At 48.1% G+C, this 21,277-nt stretch overlaps 1 protein-coding gene across 2 annotated transcripts in view; it reads left to right on the plus strand.

Moving 5' to 3' along the window:
- Nucleotides 1-13,655: 13,655 nt before the first annotated feature.
- The window catches only part of LOC147096984 (photoreceptor ankyrin repeat protein-like), a 385,735-nt gene continuing 378,113 nt past the window's right edge, over nt 13,656-21,277 (plus strand). The window contains exons 1-2 of one of the 2 annotated variants that reach the window (XM_085972690.1): nt 13,656-13,948; nt 20,776-21,146. In XM_085972690.1, coding sequence (XP_085828816.1) covers nt 20,811-21,146 — 336 coding nt within the window. In that variant the 5' untranslated portion in view covers nt 13,656-13,948; nt 20,776-20,810. Of the gene's footprint in view, nt 13,949-20,770; nt 21,147-21,277 lie in introns of both variants that reach the window. The other variant, XM_085972689.1, reaches the window with a different exon arrangement.

Genomic DNA, 21,277 nt, shown 5'->3' on the forward strand with positions numbered 1-21,277 from the left:
CAGTGGCGCACTGCCTCCACGATGGCTTGGGCCTCCTTTTCCACGGAGGAGTGTCTGATCTCGGGGCCTTGGAGGGTCCTCGAGAAGAAAGCTACGGGCCGCCCCGCCTGGTTGAGGGTGGCCGCCAAGGCGAAGTCGGACGCATCACTTTCCACTTGAAATGGAGTGTTCTCGTCCACTGCCTGTAGCGTGGCCCGCTCAATATCCTGCTTAATGCTTTTGAAGGCGGCGTGGGCCTCGGCAGAGAGCGGAAAAGAGGATGCTTTCAAGAGGGGGTGGGCTTTGTCGGAGTAGTTGGGGACCCATTGGGAATAGTAAGAAAATAACCCCAGGCACCTTTTCAGGGCTTTGGGAGTGTTGGGCAGGGGCAGCTCCCGTAGGGGGCGCAATCGGTCGGGGTCTGGTCCGATTTCCCCATTCTCCACCACGCTGCCCAGTATGCAGAGGCGCGTGGTGTTGAAAACACACTTGTCCTCGTTATAGGTGAGGTTGAGTTTTTGTGCGGTTTTCAGGAACCTCTCGAGGTTCGAGTCGTGATCCTGCTGGTTGTGACCGCAGATGGTGACGTTGTCGAGGTAGGGGAAGGTTGCCTGCAAGTGGTGGTCATCGACCATGCGATCCATCTCCCTCTGAAAGACCGAGACCCCGTTCGTCACCCCAAAGAGGACTCTGAGGAATTGGTAGAGGCGTCCGTTCACCTCGAAGGCGGTGTACGGGCGGTCCTCTGGTCTGATAGGGAGCTGGTGGTACGCTGACTTGAGGTCGATGGTGGAGAACACCCGGTATTGGGCGATTTGGTTCACCATTTCTGATATGCGGGGTAGCGGGTAGGCGTCTAGTAGGGTGTACCTGTTGATCGTTTGACTATAGTCGATCACCATCCGTTTCTTCTCGCTACCCCTTACCACTACCACTTGGGCGCGCCACGGGCTGTTGCTGTGTTCAATAATGCGCTCTTTCAGGAGCCTGTCTACCTCGGTCGCGATAAACCGCCTGTCCTCCCAGCTGTACCTCCTGCTTTTGGTCGCTATTGGCCGGCAGTTAGGGGTAAGGTTCGCGAATAGCGAAGGCGGCTTTACCTTCAGGGTAGCCAGACCGCACACTGTGAGGGGCGGCTGGGACCCACCGTACTTGAGCGTGATGCTTTGGTGGTTGCACTGGAAATCCAAACCCAAGATCACGCTCGCACATAGATTCTTCATGATTAATACTTTAAAATTATCATACACAGTTCCGTTAACGCACAATTGTACCATGCAGTAACCCAGAATGGTCGATGTCTGGGTTTTATCGGCCATAGAGATGGTACCCTGAGCAGGGACCACCTTTAGGGAGAGTTGTTGTGCCAGTTCAGGGTGGATAAAACTCTCCGTGCTTCCACTGTCAATTAAGCATTTAACCCGGCACCCGTTTACCTCGATGTCCACCATTGATTTGGATAGCGGATGCGGCCTGGTCTGGTCCACTGTGACCGATGCCACTGTAGGGCCCTGATCGAGACAAGATGGCGTCCACGCTGTCTGCTCATAAGATGGCGGACCCCACGAGGTCGGGCAAGATGGCGTCCAAGATGGCCGCTCCCACGGCGCACACGCGGCGGTGGCGGGTTTTCCGGCGGTTGGTTTTCCGGCGGGGTTCCCTCTGCACACCTTCCCGAAGTGCCCCTTCTTACCGCACTTAAAGCAGGTGGTGCCTTTCGCCGGGCACAGGTTTCTGGTGTGCTTTGGCTGCCCGCAGAAGTAGCAGTTGGGTCCTTGACGCGTCGCGGCTGTCGTAGGGCTTCTGGGGGGAGAGCTGGGCCCCGCCGGTGTCGGGCTGCCGGGCGGGGAAGATGCCTTCCAAGATGGCGGCGCCCTCGGCGCACACGTGGCTGAAGAGTAGGCGTCCGAGTTTCTCTGGGCCATCTCCAGGGACCGCGCGGTGTCCGCAGCCTGTTTCAGGTCCAACTCCGTTTTTTCCAGCAGTCTTTGCCGGATGTGAGTGGAGCTGAGGCCTGTGATAAAGGCATCGCGAACAAGCTCGTCGGTGTACACTGCGGCTTTTACATCTCGGCACTTACAGTCCTTGCCAAGCTTTTTCAGGATGCTTAGGAACTCCTCCACCGATTCCCCAGGTCGCTGTGCGCGAGTAGCGAGTAGATGCCTAGCATACACCTCATTCGTAGGCTGCTGGTAATGCGCCTTTAAGGTGTTGCAGGCGGCCAGGTACGTATCGGCGTCTTGGATGAGGGGGTAAACCCGGTGGCTTACCCAATTCCTTAGCATTCCGAGTCTCATCTTCGCAGTGTCCGTAGCGTCTTTGACGGCTGCGGAATTGTCCAGGAAGAATTCCATACAGTCAAACCAGTGTCCGAAGCGTGCTGATGCGTCCGGAGCATGTTGATCCAAATCCAAACGTTCGGGTTTCAGGAGTTGATCCATAGTGTTGAAAATTGAGTTAATAAAATTGATGTGCCTCAATTATTCCGAGACTCGAAGTTAGCAGAACAAAAGTAAGGCTTTTATTAACTCAGAACATAACACGTAAAATAGAGAGATGTCTTCCTTCAGGAGGCTGATGCCCGACTGAACTTAGATTACAAAGGAGCCAGGTATGGGCGGAGCCCTGCACACAACCAGTTCCAGCACATTCCAATACATAATACATGAGGACTGGGGGAAGGGAAAAGACACAGAAAGCAGGCAGTTACAAGACACAGAAAACAGGCAGTGATGAATGGAATATATTTCATCACAAAGCCCATTGCTTCGCAAAGCATGTGCAAGCCACCCGATCGTGGGGAGTCTACCCAACTCCATTTGTTGTCCTGAGGAAAGGTCCTGCAAGACAAAATACCACTTGCATTTATACAGGCCCTTTAAAATAGTAAAAGGTCCCAAAGTACTTCACAGGAGCATGAATACTGAGGCAACAAGACCAGGTCAGAGGCTAGGTATTCTGCGGCGAGTGTCTCACCTCCTGACTCCCCAAAGCCTTTCCACCATCTACAAGGCACAAGTCAGGAGTGTGATGGAATACTCTCCACTTGCCTGGATGAGTGCAGCTCCAACAACACTCAAGAAGCTCGACTTCATCCAGGACAAAGCAGCCCGCTTGATGGGCACCCCATCCACCACCTTCAACATTCACTCCCTCCACCACCGGCGTACCGTGGCTGCAGTGTGTACCACCTACAAGATGCACTGCAGCAACTCGCCAAGGCTTCTTTGGCAGCACCTCCCCAACCCACGACCTCTTCCACCTAGAAGGACAAGGGCAGCAGGCGCATGGGAACACCACCACCTCCAAGTTCCCCTCCAAGTCACACACCATCCTGACTTAGAAGTATATCGCCGTTCCTTCATCGTCGCTGGGTCAAAATCCTGGAACTCCCTCCCTACCAGCACTGTGGGAGTACCTTCACCACATGGACTGCAGCGGTTCAAGAAGGTGGCTCACCACCACCTTTTCAAGGGCAACTAGGGATGGGCAATAAATGCTGGCCTTGCCAGCGATGCCCACATCCCAGGAACGAATAATACAAAAAGATATTCAGACAAAAATTGATACCAAGCCAAAGGCGGAGATATTCGGATGGGTGACTAAAACATAGTCAAAGAGGCAGGTTTTTAGGATCATCTTAAAGGAGGAGAGTGATGCGGAGAGGTTCAGGGAGAGAATTCCAGAATTTTAGGGCCCAGATGGCTGATGGCAGGGCCGCAATGCTGGAGCGATGGAAATTAGGGATGCACAAGATGCCAGAATTGTAGGAGCGCATCGTTTTTGGAGGGTTGTGGGGCTGGAGGAGTTTACAGAGATAGGAAGGAGCGAGGCCATGGAGGGATTTGAACACGAGGATGAGAATTTTAAAATCGAGGCGTTGCCGGACTGGGAGTCAATGTAGGTCAGCGAGCACAGGGGTGATGGGTGAATGGGACTTGGTGCGAGTTAGGATACAGGCAGCAGAGTTTGGGATGGGATTAAGTTTATGGAGCCAGGGCAGCATTTAATAGACGAGTCTGGAAGCAACAAAATCATGGATGAGGATTTCAGCAGCAGATGAGCTGGGGCAGGGATGGAGACGGACGCTATTACGGAGGGGCAAGGTAGGCAGTCTCGGCGATGGAGAGGATACCAGGTCAGAAGCTCAGCTCAGGGTCAACTAGAAAAAAGGAAGACTTGCATTTCTATTCTGCCTTTCAGACCTCAGGACATCCCAAAGTGCTTTACAGCCAGTTAAAAACTTTTGAAGTGTGGTCACTGTTGTAATGTAGGAAACGTGGCAGCCAATTTGCGCACAGCAAGCTCCCACAAACAGCAATGTGATAAATGACCAGATCATCTGTTTTGGTGTTTTAGGACACTGATGTTGCGAACAGTTTGGTTCAGCTTGAAACAGTGGCCAGGGTGGGGGATAGAATCGACGGCTACAGAACGGAGTTTGTGGCGGGGGTCGAAGGCAATGGCTTCGGTCTTCCCAATATTTAGTTGGAGGAAATTTCTGCTCATCCAGCACTGGATGTCGGACAAGCAGAGTGACAACGTAAATGTTGCACCTGACGTCATGTCTTCAGATGATGTCACCGAGGGGTAGCACATAGATGAGAAATAGGAGCGGGGGCCAAGGATAGATCCTTGGGGGACTCCAGAGGTAACAGTGTGGAGGAGGAAAGAGAAGCCATTGTAGGAGATTCTCTGGCTATGACTGGATAGATAAGAATGGAACCAGGCGGGGGCAGTCCCACCCAGCTGGACAGCGGGGGAGAGGCGTTGGAGGAGGAGAGTGTGGTCAACCATGTCAAAGGCTGCAGACAGGTTGAGAAGATGAACAGGAATAGTGCACCATGATCGCAATCACATAGGATGCCATTTGTGACTTTGATTAAGGCTGCTTCAGTGTTGTGGCAGGGGCAGAAACCTGGTTGGAGAGGTTCAAACATGGAGTTATGGGAAAGATGGGCACGGATTTGGGAGGTGGCAACATAGAATCATAGAATCTTACGGCACAGAAGGAGGCCATTCGGCCCATCTTGTCTGGGTCGCCTCTTTCCCTATTGTCCTGCAATTTTCTCCCCTTCAAGTATTGCACACCAGTTCCCTTTTGAAAGTTACAATTGAATCTGCTTCCATCACTCATTCAGGCAGTGCGTCCCAGGTCATAACAACTTGCCGTGTAAAAGCAAAAAATCTCCTCATCTCCCCTCTGGTTCTTTTGCCAATCACCTTAAACCTGTGTCCTCTGGTTACCGACCCTCCTGCCACTGGAAACAGTTTCTCCTTATTTACTCTATCAAATCCCCTCATAATTTTGAACACCTCTATTAAATCTCCCCTTAACCTTCTCTACTCTAAGGAGAACAAGCCCAGCTTCTCCAGTCTCTCCACATCACTGAAGTCCCTCATCTCTGGTACCATTCTGGTCAATCTCCCCTTAACCGTCTCTGCTCTAAGGAGAACAATCCCAGCTTCTCCAGTCTCTCCACATAACTGAAGTCCCTCATCCCTGGTACCATTCTGGTCAATCTCCCCTTAACCTGCTCTGCTCTAAGGAGAACAATCCCAGCTTCTCCAATCTCTCCACATCACTGAAGTCCCTCATCCCTGGTACCATTCTGGTCAATCTCCCCTTAACCTGCTCTGCTCTAAGGAGAACAATCCCAGCTTCTCCAGTCTCTCCACATCACTGAAGTCCCTCATCCCTGGTACCATTCTGGTCAATCTCCCCTTAACCTTCTCTGCTCTAAGGAGAACAATCCCAGCTTCTCCAGTCTCTCCACATCACTGAAGTCCCTCATCCCTGGAACCATTCTGGTCAATCTCCTCTGCACCCGCTCCAAGGCCTTAAAAATGTAATTGTATACTTTGTAACAGAATCCCATCTGCTGTGGCATTAATAATGAGCGGTAGTAAACGGTTGGCAGTAGCAATGACCTTTTTCCGAAGTATCTGTCTGTAGTCCCGTTATTATTATTTTAGAATGGGCATTATTCTGCTGTTTCTTTCCTGGAACTTTAGCTTGGCTTCGAAAGCCTCTTTACTTGCATTTGTCAGGAAGTTTATTTTGCTAAAAACAGGAAATAGAATGCTGAGTACCAAAATAGTATCTGTCTGCAAGAACAGCAGAGCCTCACGCCTTGCAGAAAAAGGCAATACTCACTTGAACAAAAATTGCAGGGGGTGGGGGCAGTGGAGACGCGGGGCTCCTTCCTGTTGCTCTAAGTGAAGCAGCGATGCAGCACTGCCAGGAGAGGGGCAACCTGATCAAGATAAGCGTCCCGAGATCCTGTTACTGTCCGACTGACCAATACGTCGCTTCAGAGCTCGACTTGCTGCAGTCACGTCATCGGCAGGTTGGGTTGTTTCTGCAGTCAGCTTGCAGGTAATCTGCTGATTGTGACTTGCCTCGAATGTTTGAGGCAAGTTTTGCCCGTCATTTATTGTGTAGATATGGAAAGAACTTTATTTCGGGCCCTTCACGCTTTACAGCCAAGGAAGTGCTTCTTTGACGTGTAGTCGCTGCTGTAATAGAGTCATAGAGTCATAGAGTTATACAGCACAGAAAGAGGCCCTTCGGCCCATCGTGTCTGCGCCGTCCATCAAGCCCTGTCCAATCTAATCCCATTTTCCAGCATTTGGTCCATAGCCTTGTATGCAATGGCATTTCAAGTGCTCATCCAATTGCTTCTTGAATGTTGTGAGGGTTCCTGCCTCTACCACCCTTTCAGGCAGTGAGTTCCAGACTCCAACCACCCTCTGGGTGAAAAAGTTCCTCCTCAAATCCCCTCTAAACCTCCTGCCCCTTACCTTGAATCTATGCCCCCTTGTTATTGACCCCCCTACTAAGGGGAAAAGTTCCTCTTTATCTATCCTATCTATGCCCCTCATCATTTTGTACACCTCAATCAGGTCCCCCCTCAGCCTTCTTTGCTCCAAGGAAAACAACCCCAGCCTGTTTAGTCTTTCTTCATAGCTGAGGCGCTCCATCCCAGGTAACATCCTGGTGAATCTTCTCTGCACCCTCTCCAAAGCAATCACATCCTTCCTATAGTGAGGCGACCAGAACTGCACACAGTACTCCAGCTGTGGCCTTACCAGCGTTTTGTACAGCTCCATCATAACCTCCCTGCTCTTATATTCTATGCCTCGGCTAATGAAGGCAAGTATCCCATATGCCTTTTTAACCACCTTATCTACCTGGTCCGCTGCCTTCAGGGATCTATGTACATGTACACCAAGGTCCCTCTGACCCTCTGTGCTTCCTAGGGCCCTACCACTCATTGTGTATTCCCTTGCCTTATTTGTCCGTCCAAAATGCATCACCTCGCACTTTTCAGGGTTAAATTCCATTTGCCACTTTTCCGCCCATCTGACCAACCCGTTTATATCGTCCTGTAGCCTAAGGCTTTCCTCCTCGCAATTTACCAACCCACCAATTTTCGTTTCATCTGCGAACTTACTGATCATACCTTTTACATTCTCATCCAAATCATTTATGTAGATCGCAAACAGCAAGGGACCCAGCACCGATCCCTGAGGTACCCCACTGGACACAGGCTTCCAGTCACAAAAGCAACCTTCGACCATCACCCTCTGCCTCCTGCCACTCAGCCAGTTTAGGATCCAACGTGCCAAGGCACCCTGGATCCCATGGGCTCTTACCTTCTTGACCAGTCTCCTATGCGGGACTTTGTCAAAAGCCTTACTGAAGTCCATGTATACCACATCCACAGCATTTCCCTCATCCACACACCTAGTCACCCCCTCGAAAAATTCAATCAGATTGGTCAGACATGATTTACCCTTGACAAAGCCATGCTGACTATCCCCGATTAATCCTTGCCTCTCCAAGTGGAGACTAATTTTGTCCCTCAGAATTTTTTCCAATAATTTCCCTACCACAGATGTTAGGCTCACTGGCCTGTAATTCCCTGGTTTATCCCTGCTACCCTTCTTGAATAATGGTACTACGTTAGCTGTTCTCCAGTCCTCTGGTACATCCCCTGCGGCCAGAGAGGTTCTGAAAATTTGTGTCAGAGCCCCTGCAATCTCCTCCTTTGCCTCACACAGCAGCCTGGGATACATCTCGTCCGGGCCTGGGGATTTATCCACTTTTTGGCCTGCTAAAACCGTTAGTACCTCCTCCCTCTCGATGCTAATATGTTCAAGTATATCACAGTCCCCTTGCCCGATTTCTATGTCTGCATCGTCTTTCTCCATAGTGAACACAGATGCAAAAAATTAATTTAAAACCCCACCTACATCATCTGGCTCTACACACAGATTGCCACTTTGGTCCCTAATGGGCCCTACCCTTTCCCTGGTTATCCTCTTGCCCTTAATATACTTATAAAACATCTTAGGATTTTCCTTTATTTTGCTCGCCAGTGTTATTTCATGGCCCCTCCTCGCTCTCCTAATTTCTTTTTTAAGTATGCCCCTGCACTTTTTATACTCCTCTAGGGCTTCCTCCGTCTTTAGTCTTTTGTAACTGCCAAAAGCCCCCCTTTTTTCCCTAATGCATTTTTGTATATCCCTTGTCATCCAAGGTTCCCTTTGCTTTTTGGTCCCACCCTTGACCTTTACGGGAACATGTTGGCGTTGTACTCTCTCCATTTCCCTTCTGAAAGCCTCCCACTGCTTTGATGTGGATTTTCCTATAAGTAGCTGCTCCCAGTAGGAAACGCCAATTTGCGCACAGCAAGCTCCCACAGACAGGAATGTGATAATGACCAGACCATGGGGGAGAAATTCGGTATCGCCCCATTTCAGGCGCCATTATTGGCGGTGCGCAAATTTTAGCGCCTGGCGCTAATTATCGCCTCCGACAGTAAACTTGGCTTTTATCGCCCCTGGAGGTGATTGGAGCGCTAAATCAGGCGCTACACACCTGTCTTAAGGCGCAAACACCGAGGAGCGAGGCACTACCTCACAGCGCTGGAGAAGCAAGGAAGGGCAAATCCAAATAAACCTGCAAAGTGCTGCTCAGTACCCAAAACTCCTTCACACAGCATTGAATCTCTCCAGAAGTCTCTCTCTCTCTCTCAGAATGCGTGGGTCCAAAATGTCACCGACAAAAAAAGGCAGGAAGCGGTCGCCTTTAAATAGCGCTCCCCTAGTCCCTTTCTGACAGCATAACGCTCCCCTCAACCTGTCGTTGCTAGTGGCAGGCGGTAAGGCAGGCGGCGCCACTCAATATCCGGTCCGGGGCGCTAACGGGGCGTTGCACACTCGACTGACGTCACAATCTGCCAGCGCAGGAGATCGTGGCGGCAGTGTTTAGTGCCGCCGCAAACTGTCTAGTTAATTTCGCGAGCGGCACAAACATCGCCGCGCCCGGCCTCTAGTTGCTTTGCACCCCAATTGGCGCCCTCTTAAGGCGCTAACAGGAGGTGCAAACAACTGAATTTTCCCCCCCATGTGTTTTAGGGCACCGAGGTTGTGAACAGTCTGGCCAGGGAGGGGGATGGATTCAGAGGCTAAGGGAACGGATTTTGTGGTTTCGATCTTCCCAATGGAGGAAATTTCTGCTCATCCAGAACTGGAGGTCGGAAAAGTAGTCTGAAAGAAAGACTTGCATTTATAAAACACCTTTCACGACCTCCCAAAGCACTGCTTACAGCCAATGAAGTACTTTTGGAGTGTAGTCACTGTTTTAATGTAGGAAACACAGCAGCCAATTTGCGCACAGCAAGCTCCCGCAAACAGCAATGTGATAATGACCAGATCATCTGTTTTATTACTGATGTTAAACATTGGCCAGAACACCGGGGTAGAACTCCCCTGCTCTTCTTCGAAATAGTGCCGTGGGATCTTTTACATCCACCTGAGAGAGCAGACGGGGCCTCGGTTTAACATCTCATCTGAAAGACGGCACCTCTGACAGTGCAGCACTCCCTCAGCACTGCACTGGGAGTGTCAGCTGAGATTTTTGTGCTCGAGTCTCTGTGGTGGAACGTGAACCCACAGCCTTCTGACTCAGAGGCAAGGGTGCTGCCCACTGAACCATGTCTGACACCTACGAATAATGGCTACCAGGGAATGAGTCACTGAAACCCTGAGCTCAGGCTCTGACCTTAACTGCTTGTTTTATTTAATATATATTATTATATTTGGCTGTGACACTTGATACCTCTTGCACATTTGCAGCTCTCGCTCTACCTTGCATCCTTAAAGTGTGACACTATTGACGGGAGAATTGTCTAGACTTTCCCAGTGGGTAAGTGCACTGTCCATGGTGTGGACCTAACCCAGCAAAGGCCCCAGGTCTGACTCTTGGCCTGTACTGAGCTCGCTGATCTGAGCAGGGGCAGTAGTCATAAGAAAAAGCCATTCAGCCCATCGATTCTCGCTCTCTGCTACTCCCTTATCATAGCATCTAATCGAATTTTGAATAACCCGAACCTTTTGTCTCTAATATCTTGATTATTCCACAGCATTCCTTGAATAAGGAAGTTTTAAGAGATATCTGTTCTAAATTTAATTTTAATTTGTGTGCTGTGGCCCTATTTCCTGTCTTCATGTACGAATTGGGCATTACCTTATCTGTATCACTTTATATATATTTTCTACCTTTTTACCCTTTTAACCTTCTCTTCACTGGTCTTTAACCTTTAACGTCTCAGGGTGGAGATTGGTTGTGGCACTTTTTCCGGTCCATAACCAGCAGTCAACACTGCCTGAGGAGGTGCGACGGTTAGAGAAATCAATATCGGGCCTTTCGCCTCACCGACAGCTGACAGTAAGTGCCGGGACAGGGGGGAAATGGAACGGCAATAGGTGGGTGGTGGGGGTGGGGGGAAGTGGCGATTCTGAGTGTTGTGGAGTTGGGGGAAGCACTCCTGCTCCTTCGGGCTCCATAGCAACGATTAAGAACATAAGAATTAGGAGCAGGAGTCGGCCATACGGCTCCTCGAGCCAGCTGCGCCATTCAATAAGATCATGGCTGATCTTTGACCTCATCTCCACTTTCCCGCCCGATCTCCAGATCCCTTGATTCACTTAATATCCAAAAATTTATCGATCTCAGCCTTGAATATACTCAAAGACTCAGCATTCACAGCCCTCTGAGTGAAGAAATTTCTCCTCATCTCAGACTTAAATGGCCTAGCCCTTATCCTGAGACTGTGACCCCTAGTTCTAGACACTCCAGCCAGGGGAAACAACCTCTCAGCATCTACCCTGTCAATCCCCTTCAGAATCTTGTATGTTTCAATGAGATCACCTCTCATTCTTCTAAACTCCAGAGAGTATAGGCCCATTCTACACACTCTCTCATTGTGGGCAGCACGGTGGCATAGTGGTTAGCACTGTTGCCTCACAGCGTCAGGGACCCGGGTTCGAATCCGGCCTCGGGCGACTGTCTGTGTGGAGTTTGCACATTCTCCCTGTGTCTGCGTGGGTTTTCTCCGGGTGCTCCGGTTTCCTCCCCCAGTCCAAAGATGTGCGGGTTAGGTTGATTTGGCTATGATAAATTGACCCTTAGTGTTAGGGGATTAAATACGTGGGGTTACGGGGATAGGGTGGGATATGTGTCGGTGCAGGCTCGATGGGCAGAAATGGCCTCTATCTGCACTGTGGGGATTCTGTGATTCATAGGACAACCCTCTCATCCCAGGAATCAATCTAGTGAACCTTTGTTACACCACCTCCAAGGCAAGTATATCCTTCCTTAGATAAGGAAACCAAAACTGTGCACACTACTCCAGGTGTGGTCTCACCAAGGCCCTGTACAATTGTAGCAAGACTTCCTTACTCTTATACTCCAACCCCCTTGCAATAAAGGCCAACATGCCATTTGCCTTCCTTATTACTTGCTGTACCTGCATGCTAGCTTTCTGTGTTTCTTGCACGAGGACACCCAAACCTCTCTGAACACCAACATTTGAAAGTTTCTCACCATTTAAAAAATATTCTGTTTTTCTATTCTTCCTACCAAAGTGAATAACCTCACATTTCCCTACATTATACTCCATCTGCCACCTTACTGCCCACTCACTTAGTCTATCTATATCCCTTTAGATTTCTGATCCTTTTTTTTAAACTTCCATTTTGTTGGTGGTTGCACGGGCCGCTAAAGAATCCCAAGTGGATCAGGCCTGGCACCTCCTCCGCTGATCGGCCACCTGTTTCGGCAAGGTGGATGGGATCTAAAATTGGCATTCGGCCCCACGCCTGTTTTAGGCAGCCGCCCGGAACGCCTACAAGACGGCCTACACCAATATGGTGGCTCCTGGAATGCAAGCGCTGATCGGGCGCGGAACGTTGCTCCCTGAAAGCGGCCGTTTCTGGCTCCCGGAAAACAGTCGCAACAAGGGCCAATTTCTACCCCCTTCGATCAGTCGTGGTGCTCTTTTCTGTCCTCACTCTGATCAGTATATACCTCTTTCTTGTGGCAATCAAAACTGAACACAATGCCGACCCGTACACTGCAACAACTTAGCATAATGGCCCATAATTTGTGGTCAGTGGTGAAGCGACGGCGCTCGACGCTGACCTTGAAGAAAGCTGCCCACAAAGATCTCGTGACCTCTGTGGCAAAAACTTGAGGTTTCTCAACGTGTAATTGATTGTAGCGCTGTGAATAGGGGATTCCTGGTGCGATGCAACAGTGACGTTATCAAGCTGTCTAAGCAGCCAATCACATTGACGAATTCTCACAGACAGCAAACCAGGAAATAAAAAGAAGCGTTTATCCTCCCTTTTAAAAAATGTTACAGAGAGCGAAATAAAGGTTGGGACATACACATGGGGTTAAGGTAGAAGGTGAAATAGCATGAAAAAACTTTTTAAAATATTTTAAATTGTAATTTTTATCATAATGGAGAAATTTGACATTCCACAAATATATAAAATTAATTTTTCAGGGCAAAAACGGTTGTCTTGAGGTCATCCAAAACTCGGCTGCCCATGTCCTAACTCGCACCAAATCCCATTCGCCCATCTCCCCTATGCTCGCTGACCTACATTGGCTCCTGGTTAAGCAGCACCTCGATTTCAAAATTCTCATCCTTGTTTTCAAATCCCTCCATGGCCTCGCCCCTCCCTATCTCTGTAATCTCCTTCAGCCCCACAGCCCCCCGAGATATCAGCGCTCCTCAAATTCTGCCCTCTTGAGCATCCCTGATTATAATCACTCAACCTTTGGTGGCTGTGCCTTCTGTTGCTTAGGCCCAAAGCTCTGGAATTCCCTGTCTAAACCTGTCTGCCTCGCTACCCCTCTTTGCTCCTTTAAGACGCTCCTTAAAACCTACCTCTTTGACCAAGCTTTTGGTCACCTGCCCGAATTTATCCTTATGTGGCTTGGTGTCAATTTTTTTTGTCTGATAACACTCCTGTGCAGCACCTTGGGATGTTTTACTACGTTAAAGGCGCTATATAAATACAAGTTGTTGTTGTTGTTGTTTAGCAGTCAATACGCTGCTAAAACCCCAGTTATGCCTATTCCAACAAGGCTTAACATTTAATGGGATATTTAACAGCAATATTACTGGGAAAAGCCCAAGTTTTCGCCTGTTTCACTGATCACACTGATCACACTGACTGTTGGCTCTGGGATGGTCCACAGCGCAGCCTGTGTTGGAGCAGGGAATGACTGACCACAACTTCAGGATTTCCACGTTTAGCTGCGCATGTGCTAAATCCTGACGTTGCGGTCAGTTTCAGAGGGGCAATGACGGCGAGCGCTGACAGTTTAACGTCTCATCTAAAAGACACTCAGTAGGAGGAGGCTCTGTGCAAGACTTTGTTCGGGATGTTTCTCGAATTTGGAATTTTTGCAAGCAGCCGACAGCCCCGCGCTAATAATAGGAAGTTAAAAGCACCCATGGGAACTCGAGTCCTTTTTCCCACTGGCCGGTTGTACTACAGTGGGCGTGAAGGCCAACTGATGTGAGACTAAGTCCTGGGGCCTGCTGCAGAAACCCATGTTCAGCTGCTGGCAAACTGTCCTTTCCTGCAGCAACAACAAACGGTGTGTATATATGTTTTATTTTCATTCGGCAAGAACTAAAGGTGAGTTCTACTCACTTGTGGCTTTGCCTTCACACATGAGGAAAGGTTGAGTAGGTTGGGCCTCTGCTCATTGGAGTTCAGAAGAATGAGAGGCGATCTTATCGAAAAATATAAGATTGTGAGGGGGCTTGATCGGGTGGATGCGGTGAGGATGTTTCCACTGATGGGTGAGACTAGAACTAGGGGGCATAATCTTAGAATAAGGGGCTGCCCTTTCAAAACTGAGATGAGGAGAAACTCCTTCACTCAGAGGGTAGTAAATCTATGGAATTTGCTACCCCAGAGAGCTGTGGAAGCTGCAACATTAAATAGATTTAAAACGGAGATAGACAGTTTCCTAGCAGATAAGGGAGAGGGCAGGGAAGTGGACTAGGTTCGGATCAGCCATGATCCTATTGAATGGCGGAGCAGGCCCGAGGGGCAGTATGGCCTACTCCTGCTCCTACTTCTTATGTTCTTATGTTCTTATGTTCACACGTTATACTGAGAGCACGCTCTTGGAAGATCATGGTTAGAGGTACTGGCCCATGGGTTGAGAAAGTAATGGGATTCTTTGACATCGCAGTGCATTGGCGTAGCAAGAGGATTCGAGTACAGGAACAAGGATGTCTTGCTGCAGTTGTACAGGGCCTTGGTGAGACCACACCTTGAGTATTGTGTGCAGTTTTGGTCGCCTTACCTGAGGAAGGACGTTCTTGCCATGGAGGGAGTGCAGCGAAGATTCACCAGACTGATACCTGGGATGGCAGGAATGACGTATGAGGAGAGATTGTGTCGATTGGGCTTATACTCGCTGGAGTTTAGAAGAATGAGAGGGGACCTCATTGAAACTTATAAAATTCTAACAGGACTAGGCAGACTAGATGCAGGAAGGATGTTCCTGATGGCGGGGGAGTCCAGAACCAGGGGTCACAGCCTAAGGATAAGGGGTAAGCCATTTAGGACAGAAATGAGGAGGAATTTCTTCACCCAGAGAGTGGTGAACCTGTGGAATTCTCTACCACAGAAGGCAGTAGAGGCCAATTCATTAAATATATTCAAGAAGGAGTTAGATATATTTCTTAAGGCTAAAGGGATCAAGGGATATGGGGAGAAGGCAGGGACGGGGTACTGAATTTGGATGATCAGCCATGATCTCATTGAATGGTGGAGCAGGCTCGAGGGGCCGAATGGCCTACTCCTGCTCCTATCTTCTATGTTTCTATGTTTCTATGCTGCCCCAGCTAATTTGGCACCTACTAGGGGTTGAACCTGGGACTTGCAGTATGGCTTCAGTACTACAACACGTGCATTTACAGACAAATTTCTGGTAACCTCACTGAGAAGTGTAGAGGAACAAAGGGACCTTGGAGTGAAGGGCCACAGATCCCTGAAGGTAGCAGGCTAGGCAGATAAGGTGGTTAAGAAGGCATACGGAATACTTGCCTTTATTAGCCGAGGTACAGAATACAAGAGCAGGGAGGTTACGCTTAAACTGTACAAAACACTAGTTAGGCCGCAGCCAGAATACTGCGTGCAGTTCTGGTCACCACATTACAGGAAAGATGTGATTGCACTAGAGAGGGTACAGAGGAGATTTACGAGGATGTTGCCTGGGCTGGGGAATTTTAGCTATGAGGAAAGAATGGATAGGCTGGGGTTGTTTTCTTTGGAACAGAGGAGGCTGAGGAGAGACCTTATTGAGGTGTATAAAATTATGAGGGGCCTAGATAGAGTGGATAGGAAGGACCTATTTCCCTTAGCAGAAGGGTCAATAACCAGGGGACATAGATTTAAAGTAATTGGTAGGAGGTTTAGAGGGGAGTTGAGGAGAAATTTCTTCACCCAGAGGGTGGTGGAGGTCTGGAACTCACTGCCTGAAAGGGTGGTAGAGGCAGAAACCTTCATCACATTTAATAAGTACTTGGATATACACTTGAAGTGCTGTAACCTACAGGGCTACGGACCGAGAGCTGGAAAGTGGGATTAGGCTGGAGAGCTCTTTGTCGGCCGGCACGGACAAGATGGGCCGAATGGCCTCCTTCTGTGCTGTAAATTTCTATGATTTCTATGACAGACCAGGACAGGCTGAACCAATATCAAATCGGGAGGAGAGAGGCTCGATGGGGTTGGTTTTTGCATACATTTTTGGCAAAAACTTTAAAGAAAAATTCAACTCCTACATAAGAACATAAGAACATAAGAAATAGGAGCAGGAGTAGGCCAATCGGCCCCTCGAGCCTGCTCCGCCATTCAATAAGATCATGGCTGATCTGATCCTAACCGCCAATCCACTGTCACAGAACCATCTCCTGAATCTAACAGAATTAGACACACAAAATAGGAGCAGGATCAGGCTACACGGCCCCTGGGCCCGCTCCGCTACCCACAGGGCCATGACCGATCCGAACCTAGACTCATGTCCAAATTCCTGCCCGCTCCCCGTAACCCTTAATTCCAGGAAACTGTCTATTTCTGTTTTAAATTTATGTAATGATGTAGCTTCTACAGCTTTTTGGGGCAGCATATTCCATGGACCTACCACCCTCTGAGTGAAGTAGTTCCTCCTCATCTCAGTTTTGAAAGAGCAGTCCCTTAGTCTAAGACTATGCCCCCTAGTTCTAGTTTCACCCATCATCGGGAACATCCTCCCCGCATCCACCCGATCCAACCCCTTCACAATCTTATATGTTTCAATAAGATCGCCTCTCATTCTTCTGAACTCCAATGAGTAGAGTCCCAATCTACTCAACCTCTCCTCGTATGTCCATCCCCTCATCCCCGGGATTAACTGAGTGAACCTTCTTTATACTGACTCGAGGGCAAGTATGTTTTTTCTTAAGTATGGACACCAAAACTGTATGCAGTATTCCAGGTGCGGTCTCACCAATACCTTGTACAACTGAAGCAATACCTCCCTATTTTTATATTCTATCCCCCTAGCAATGAAAGCCAACATTCCATTGGCCTTCTTAATCACTTGCTGCACCTGCATACTAACCTTTTGAGTTTCGTGCACCAGGACCCCCAGATCCCTTTGTACTTCAGTACTTTCCAGTTTCTTGCCATTAAGATAATAACTTGCTCCATGATTTTTCCTGCCAAAGTGCATAACCTCACACTTTCCAGTATTGTATTCCATCTGCCAAATCTCTGCCCACTTACTTAGCCTGTCTATGTCCCCTTGCAGGTTTTTTATGTCCTCCTCACTCACTACTTTCCCTCCCATCTTAGTATCATCTGCAAACTTTGATATGTTACAATCGGTCCCCTCCTCCAAATCGTTAATATAGATTGTAAAGAGTTGGGGACCCAGCACCGACCCCTGCGGAACACCACTAGTTATTGATTGCCAGTCTGAGAATGAACCATTTATCCCAACTCCCTGCCTTCTGTTAGATAGCCAATCCTCTATCCATGCCAGAATATTACCCCCAATCCCGTGATTTTTTATCTTAAGCAATAATCTTTTGTGTGGCACCTTGTCAAATGCCTTTTGGAAGTCTAAATACACTACGTCCACTGGTTCCCCTTTATCCACCCTATATGTTACTTCCTCAAAGAACTCCAGCAAATTTGTCAAACATGACTTCCCCTTCATAAATCCATGCTGACTTTGTCCTATTAAATTATGTTTATCCAAATGTCCTGTCACTGTCTCCTTAATAATGGACTCCAAAATTTTACCTACCACAGATGTTAGGCTAACCAGTCTATAGTTTCCAGCCTTCTGTCTACTGCCCTTTTTAAATAAGGGTGTTACATTAGCAGTTTTCCAGTCTGCCGGGACCTTTGCTGAGTCCAGGGAGTTTTGGAAAATTATTACCAATGCATCCACAATCCCTACCGCCACTTCCCTCAAGACCCTAGGATGTAAGCCATCAGGTCCAGGTGATTTATCCGCCTTGAGTCCCATTATTTTACCGAGTACCACTTCCTCAGTGATTTTGATCGTGTTTAGCTCCTCCCCCCCTATAGCCCCTTGTTTGTCCAGTGTTGGGATATTCTTAGTGTCCTCTACTGTAAAGACTGATACAAAATATTCATTCAGTGTTTTTGCCATCTCCATATTTCCCACCATTAATTTCACGGTCTCATCCTCTAAGGGACCAACATTTACTTTAGCCACCCTTTTTCTTTTTATATAACTATAAAAACTCTTACTATCTGTTTTTATATTTTTTGCTAATTTACTTTCATAATCTATTTTCCCTTTCTTAATCAATCTTTTTGTTATTTTTTGCTGTCTTTTAAAGTTTTCCCAATCCTCTATCCTCGCACTAGATTTGGCTACCTTATATGCCCTTGTTTTTAGTCGAATACTATCCTTAATTTCTTTACTTAGCCACGGATGGCTGTCTTTTCTTTTACGCCCTTTTCTTCTCAGTGGAATATATATTTTTTGGAAGTTGTAAAATAACTCCTTAAATGTACACCACTGATCATGTATCGTCTTACCCTTTAATCTATTTTCCCAATCCACTCTACTCAATTCCGCTCTCATACCTTCATAGTCTCCTTTATTCAAGCTTAGCACGCTTGTTTGAGATCCAACCTTCTCACCCTCTAATTGAATATGGAATTCAACCATGCTATGGTCACTCATTCCAAGGGGATCCTTTACTAGGACATTTTTAATTAATCCTGACTCGTTACACAGGACCAGATCTAAGGTTGCTTGCCCCCTGGTCGGTTCAGTTACATACTGCTCAAGAAACCCATCCCTAATACACTCAATGAACTCATCCTCAAGGCAGCCCTGCCCAATTTGATTTGTCCAATTAATATGATAGTTAAAATCCCCCATAATTATAGATGTTCCCTTATTACAAGCCTCAACTATTTCCTGATTGATACTCCGTCCAACAGAGTTGCAACTGTTCGGAGGCCTATAGACTACGCCCACTAGTGTTTTTTTCCCCTTATTATTCCTTATCTCCACCCAAACTGTTTCATTATCCTGATCTTTTGACCCAATATCATTTCTCTGTATTACAGTGATTCCTTCCTTTATTAACATAGCCACCCCACCTCCCCTTCCTTCCTGCCTGTCCTTCCTGATCGTTAAATAACCTGGTATGTTTAATTCCCAGGCATTGTCAACCTGCAGCCATGTTTCTGTAATGGCCACAAGATCATACCCATATGTAGTTATGTGTGCCATTAACTCGTCTATTTTGTTACGAATGCTACGTGCATTCAGATAGAGAACTTTCAAATATGTTTTGTGACACTTAGTTCCTGCTTTTGCCCTTTTTATTACTTTACCTTTTACTCCATACCTTCTGCCCCTTCCTGACACGCTCTGGTTTTTAATTTCCCCACTGCTACCTAAGTCTATGACCTTCTCTGTTGTCATTTTTATTATTTGCTCTCTAGGAACCTCCCCCCCACTAGTTAGTTTAAAGCCCTCTCTACAGCCCTAGTTATATGATTCGCCAGGACTCTAGTCCCAGCACTGGCCAAGTGAAGCCCGTCCCAACGGAACAGCTCCCTCCTGCCCCAGTACTGGCGCCAGTGTCCCAGGAAGCAAAACCCATTTCTCCCACACCAGTCTTTGAGCCACGCATTTAACTCTCTAATTTTATTTGTCCTAGCCAAATTCGCTCATGGCTCAGGTAACCCTTGAGGTTCTGTTTTTTAATTTGACCCCTAGCTGCTCATACTCCTTTAACAGAACCGGCTTCCTAGCCCTATCTACGTCGTTTGTACCAACATGGACCATGACAACTGGATCCACCCCCTCCCACTGCAAGTTTCTTTCCAGCCCAGAGGAGATGTCCTTAACCCTGGCACCGGGTAGGCAACACAGCCTTCGGGACTCTCGCTCTCGGCTGCAGAGAACTCTATCTATCCCCCTAATAATACTATCCCCTACCACTACAACATTTCTATTTACTCCCCCCTCTTGAATGGCCCCCCATTCCACGGTGCTGTGGCCAGGTTGCTCATCCTCCCTGCAGTCCCTGCTCCCGTCCCCACAGGGAGTAAGAACTTCAAACCTGTTGGACAAGAGCAAGGGCTGCGGCTCCTCCAACACTACCTCCTGGATCCCCGTACCTGCCTCACTCGTAGTCACACCGTCCTGTCCCTGACCATGGGCTACATCTGAATTAATTTACTTCATAGGTATGACCACCTCCTGAAACACAGAGTCCAGGTACTTCCCCCCCTCCCTGATGTGTCGCAGTGTCTGAAGCTCAGACTCCAGCTCATCAACACGGAGCTGGAGTTCCTGTAGCAGCAGACACTTGTCACAGATGTAATCACCGTGAGCCTCAATGGGGTCCACCGGCTCCCACATCTCGCAACAGTAACACATCACCTGCTCCATTCTATGTAATTAATTAAATTTTTTATTGTTAGTTATGGACACCCTCTGCCCGATTATAGATGCTAGTAACCCCTTTAATTAATTGGATTTAAATTAAATCAATCCCTCTAATTACACCAGTTAAATGGTTTACCAACAGTCACTCTGCACCAGAAAGGCCTTATTAACTACAACCCACAGAGTTAAAGTTTGAAAAGAGCACCTAACACCCCACTTACCCTAACTCACACTTACCCAAACTCACAGCACTCTCTGCTGACTCACACTCAGTCCTGTACTGCTTCTCGCTGTTTACTTCTGTTTAGTTTCAATACTGACCGATTCAATTGCACGAAGGTGGGCAATGTCATGTGGTCAGTAAGCATGTCCAGTAGCCGTTAAGCCCAAGGACGTGTACTCGTCAACTTCATTTCAACCACAGTCACATTGTTCCCTGTTTCTTTTCCGATGCATGTGCTCCCTGTAAAGACCAGAAAGCATCTGAGGCCAGAGCGTGGCGACTCCGATAATGACCGAGAGAAGGGTTGCTTTGAGTCAAAGGGGAGAAAGAGACCCTGACTTGATTTCAGCTGCAGCCTGTTATCGTGATCCTGGCCTGGAGACGGATCCCGATGAGATGGACCCCGATGAGGACAACGCGGGCGATTCGGAGATCCCAGAGGCCTCCAGCATTTCGGCAGAAAACTCCTTTTTTCCGGAATATGAACGAAAAGGAGGGTGGGATCTATCTGGAGTGCCGACGGTGTACAAGGCCTGTGCTCAGAACAATGTCAAGGCTCTCCGGGAAATGCTGGCAACTGGTGTGACCGAGGAGGAAGTTAGTGAAGTGGACATTAATGGAAGGGTAAGGAAAATGGATATTTACCTTTGCTTCTCTCTTAACCCCTCTATTTAATTTTTTCAAAGTGAATATTGACACCACTGTGTCAGCCAATGAGTTGAAGGTGGGGTGGGACTTGTGGTTTTAATTTACTG

Source organism: Somniosus microcephalus, chromosome 33 (genome assembly GCF_052327205.1).
Source record: "Somniosus microcephalus isolate GS21.2 chromosome 33, FLI_Smic_1.0, whole genome shotgun sequence".
Taxonomy (NCBI): Eukaryota; Metazoa; Chordata; class Chondrichthyes; order Squaliformes; family Somniosidae; genus Somniosus; species Somniosus microcephalus.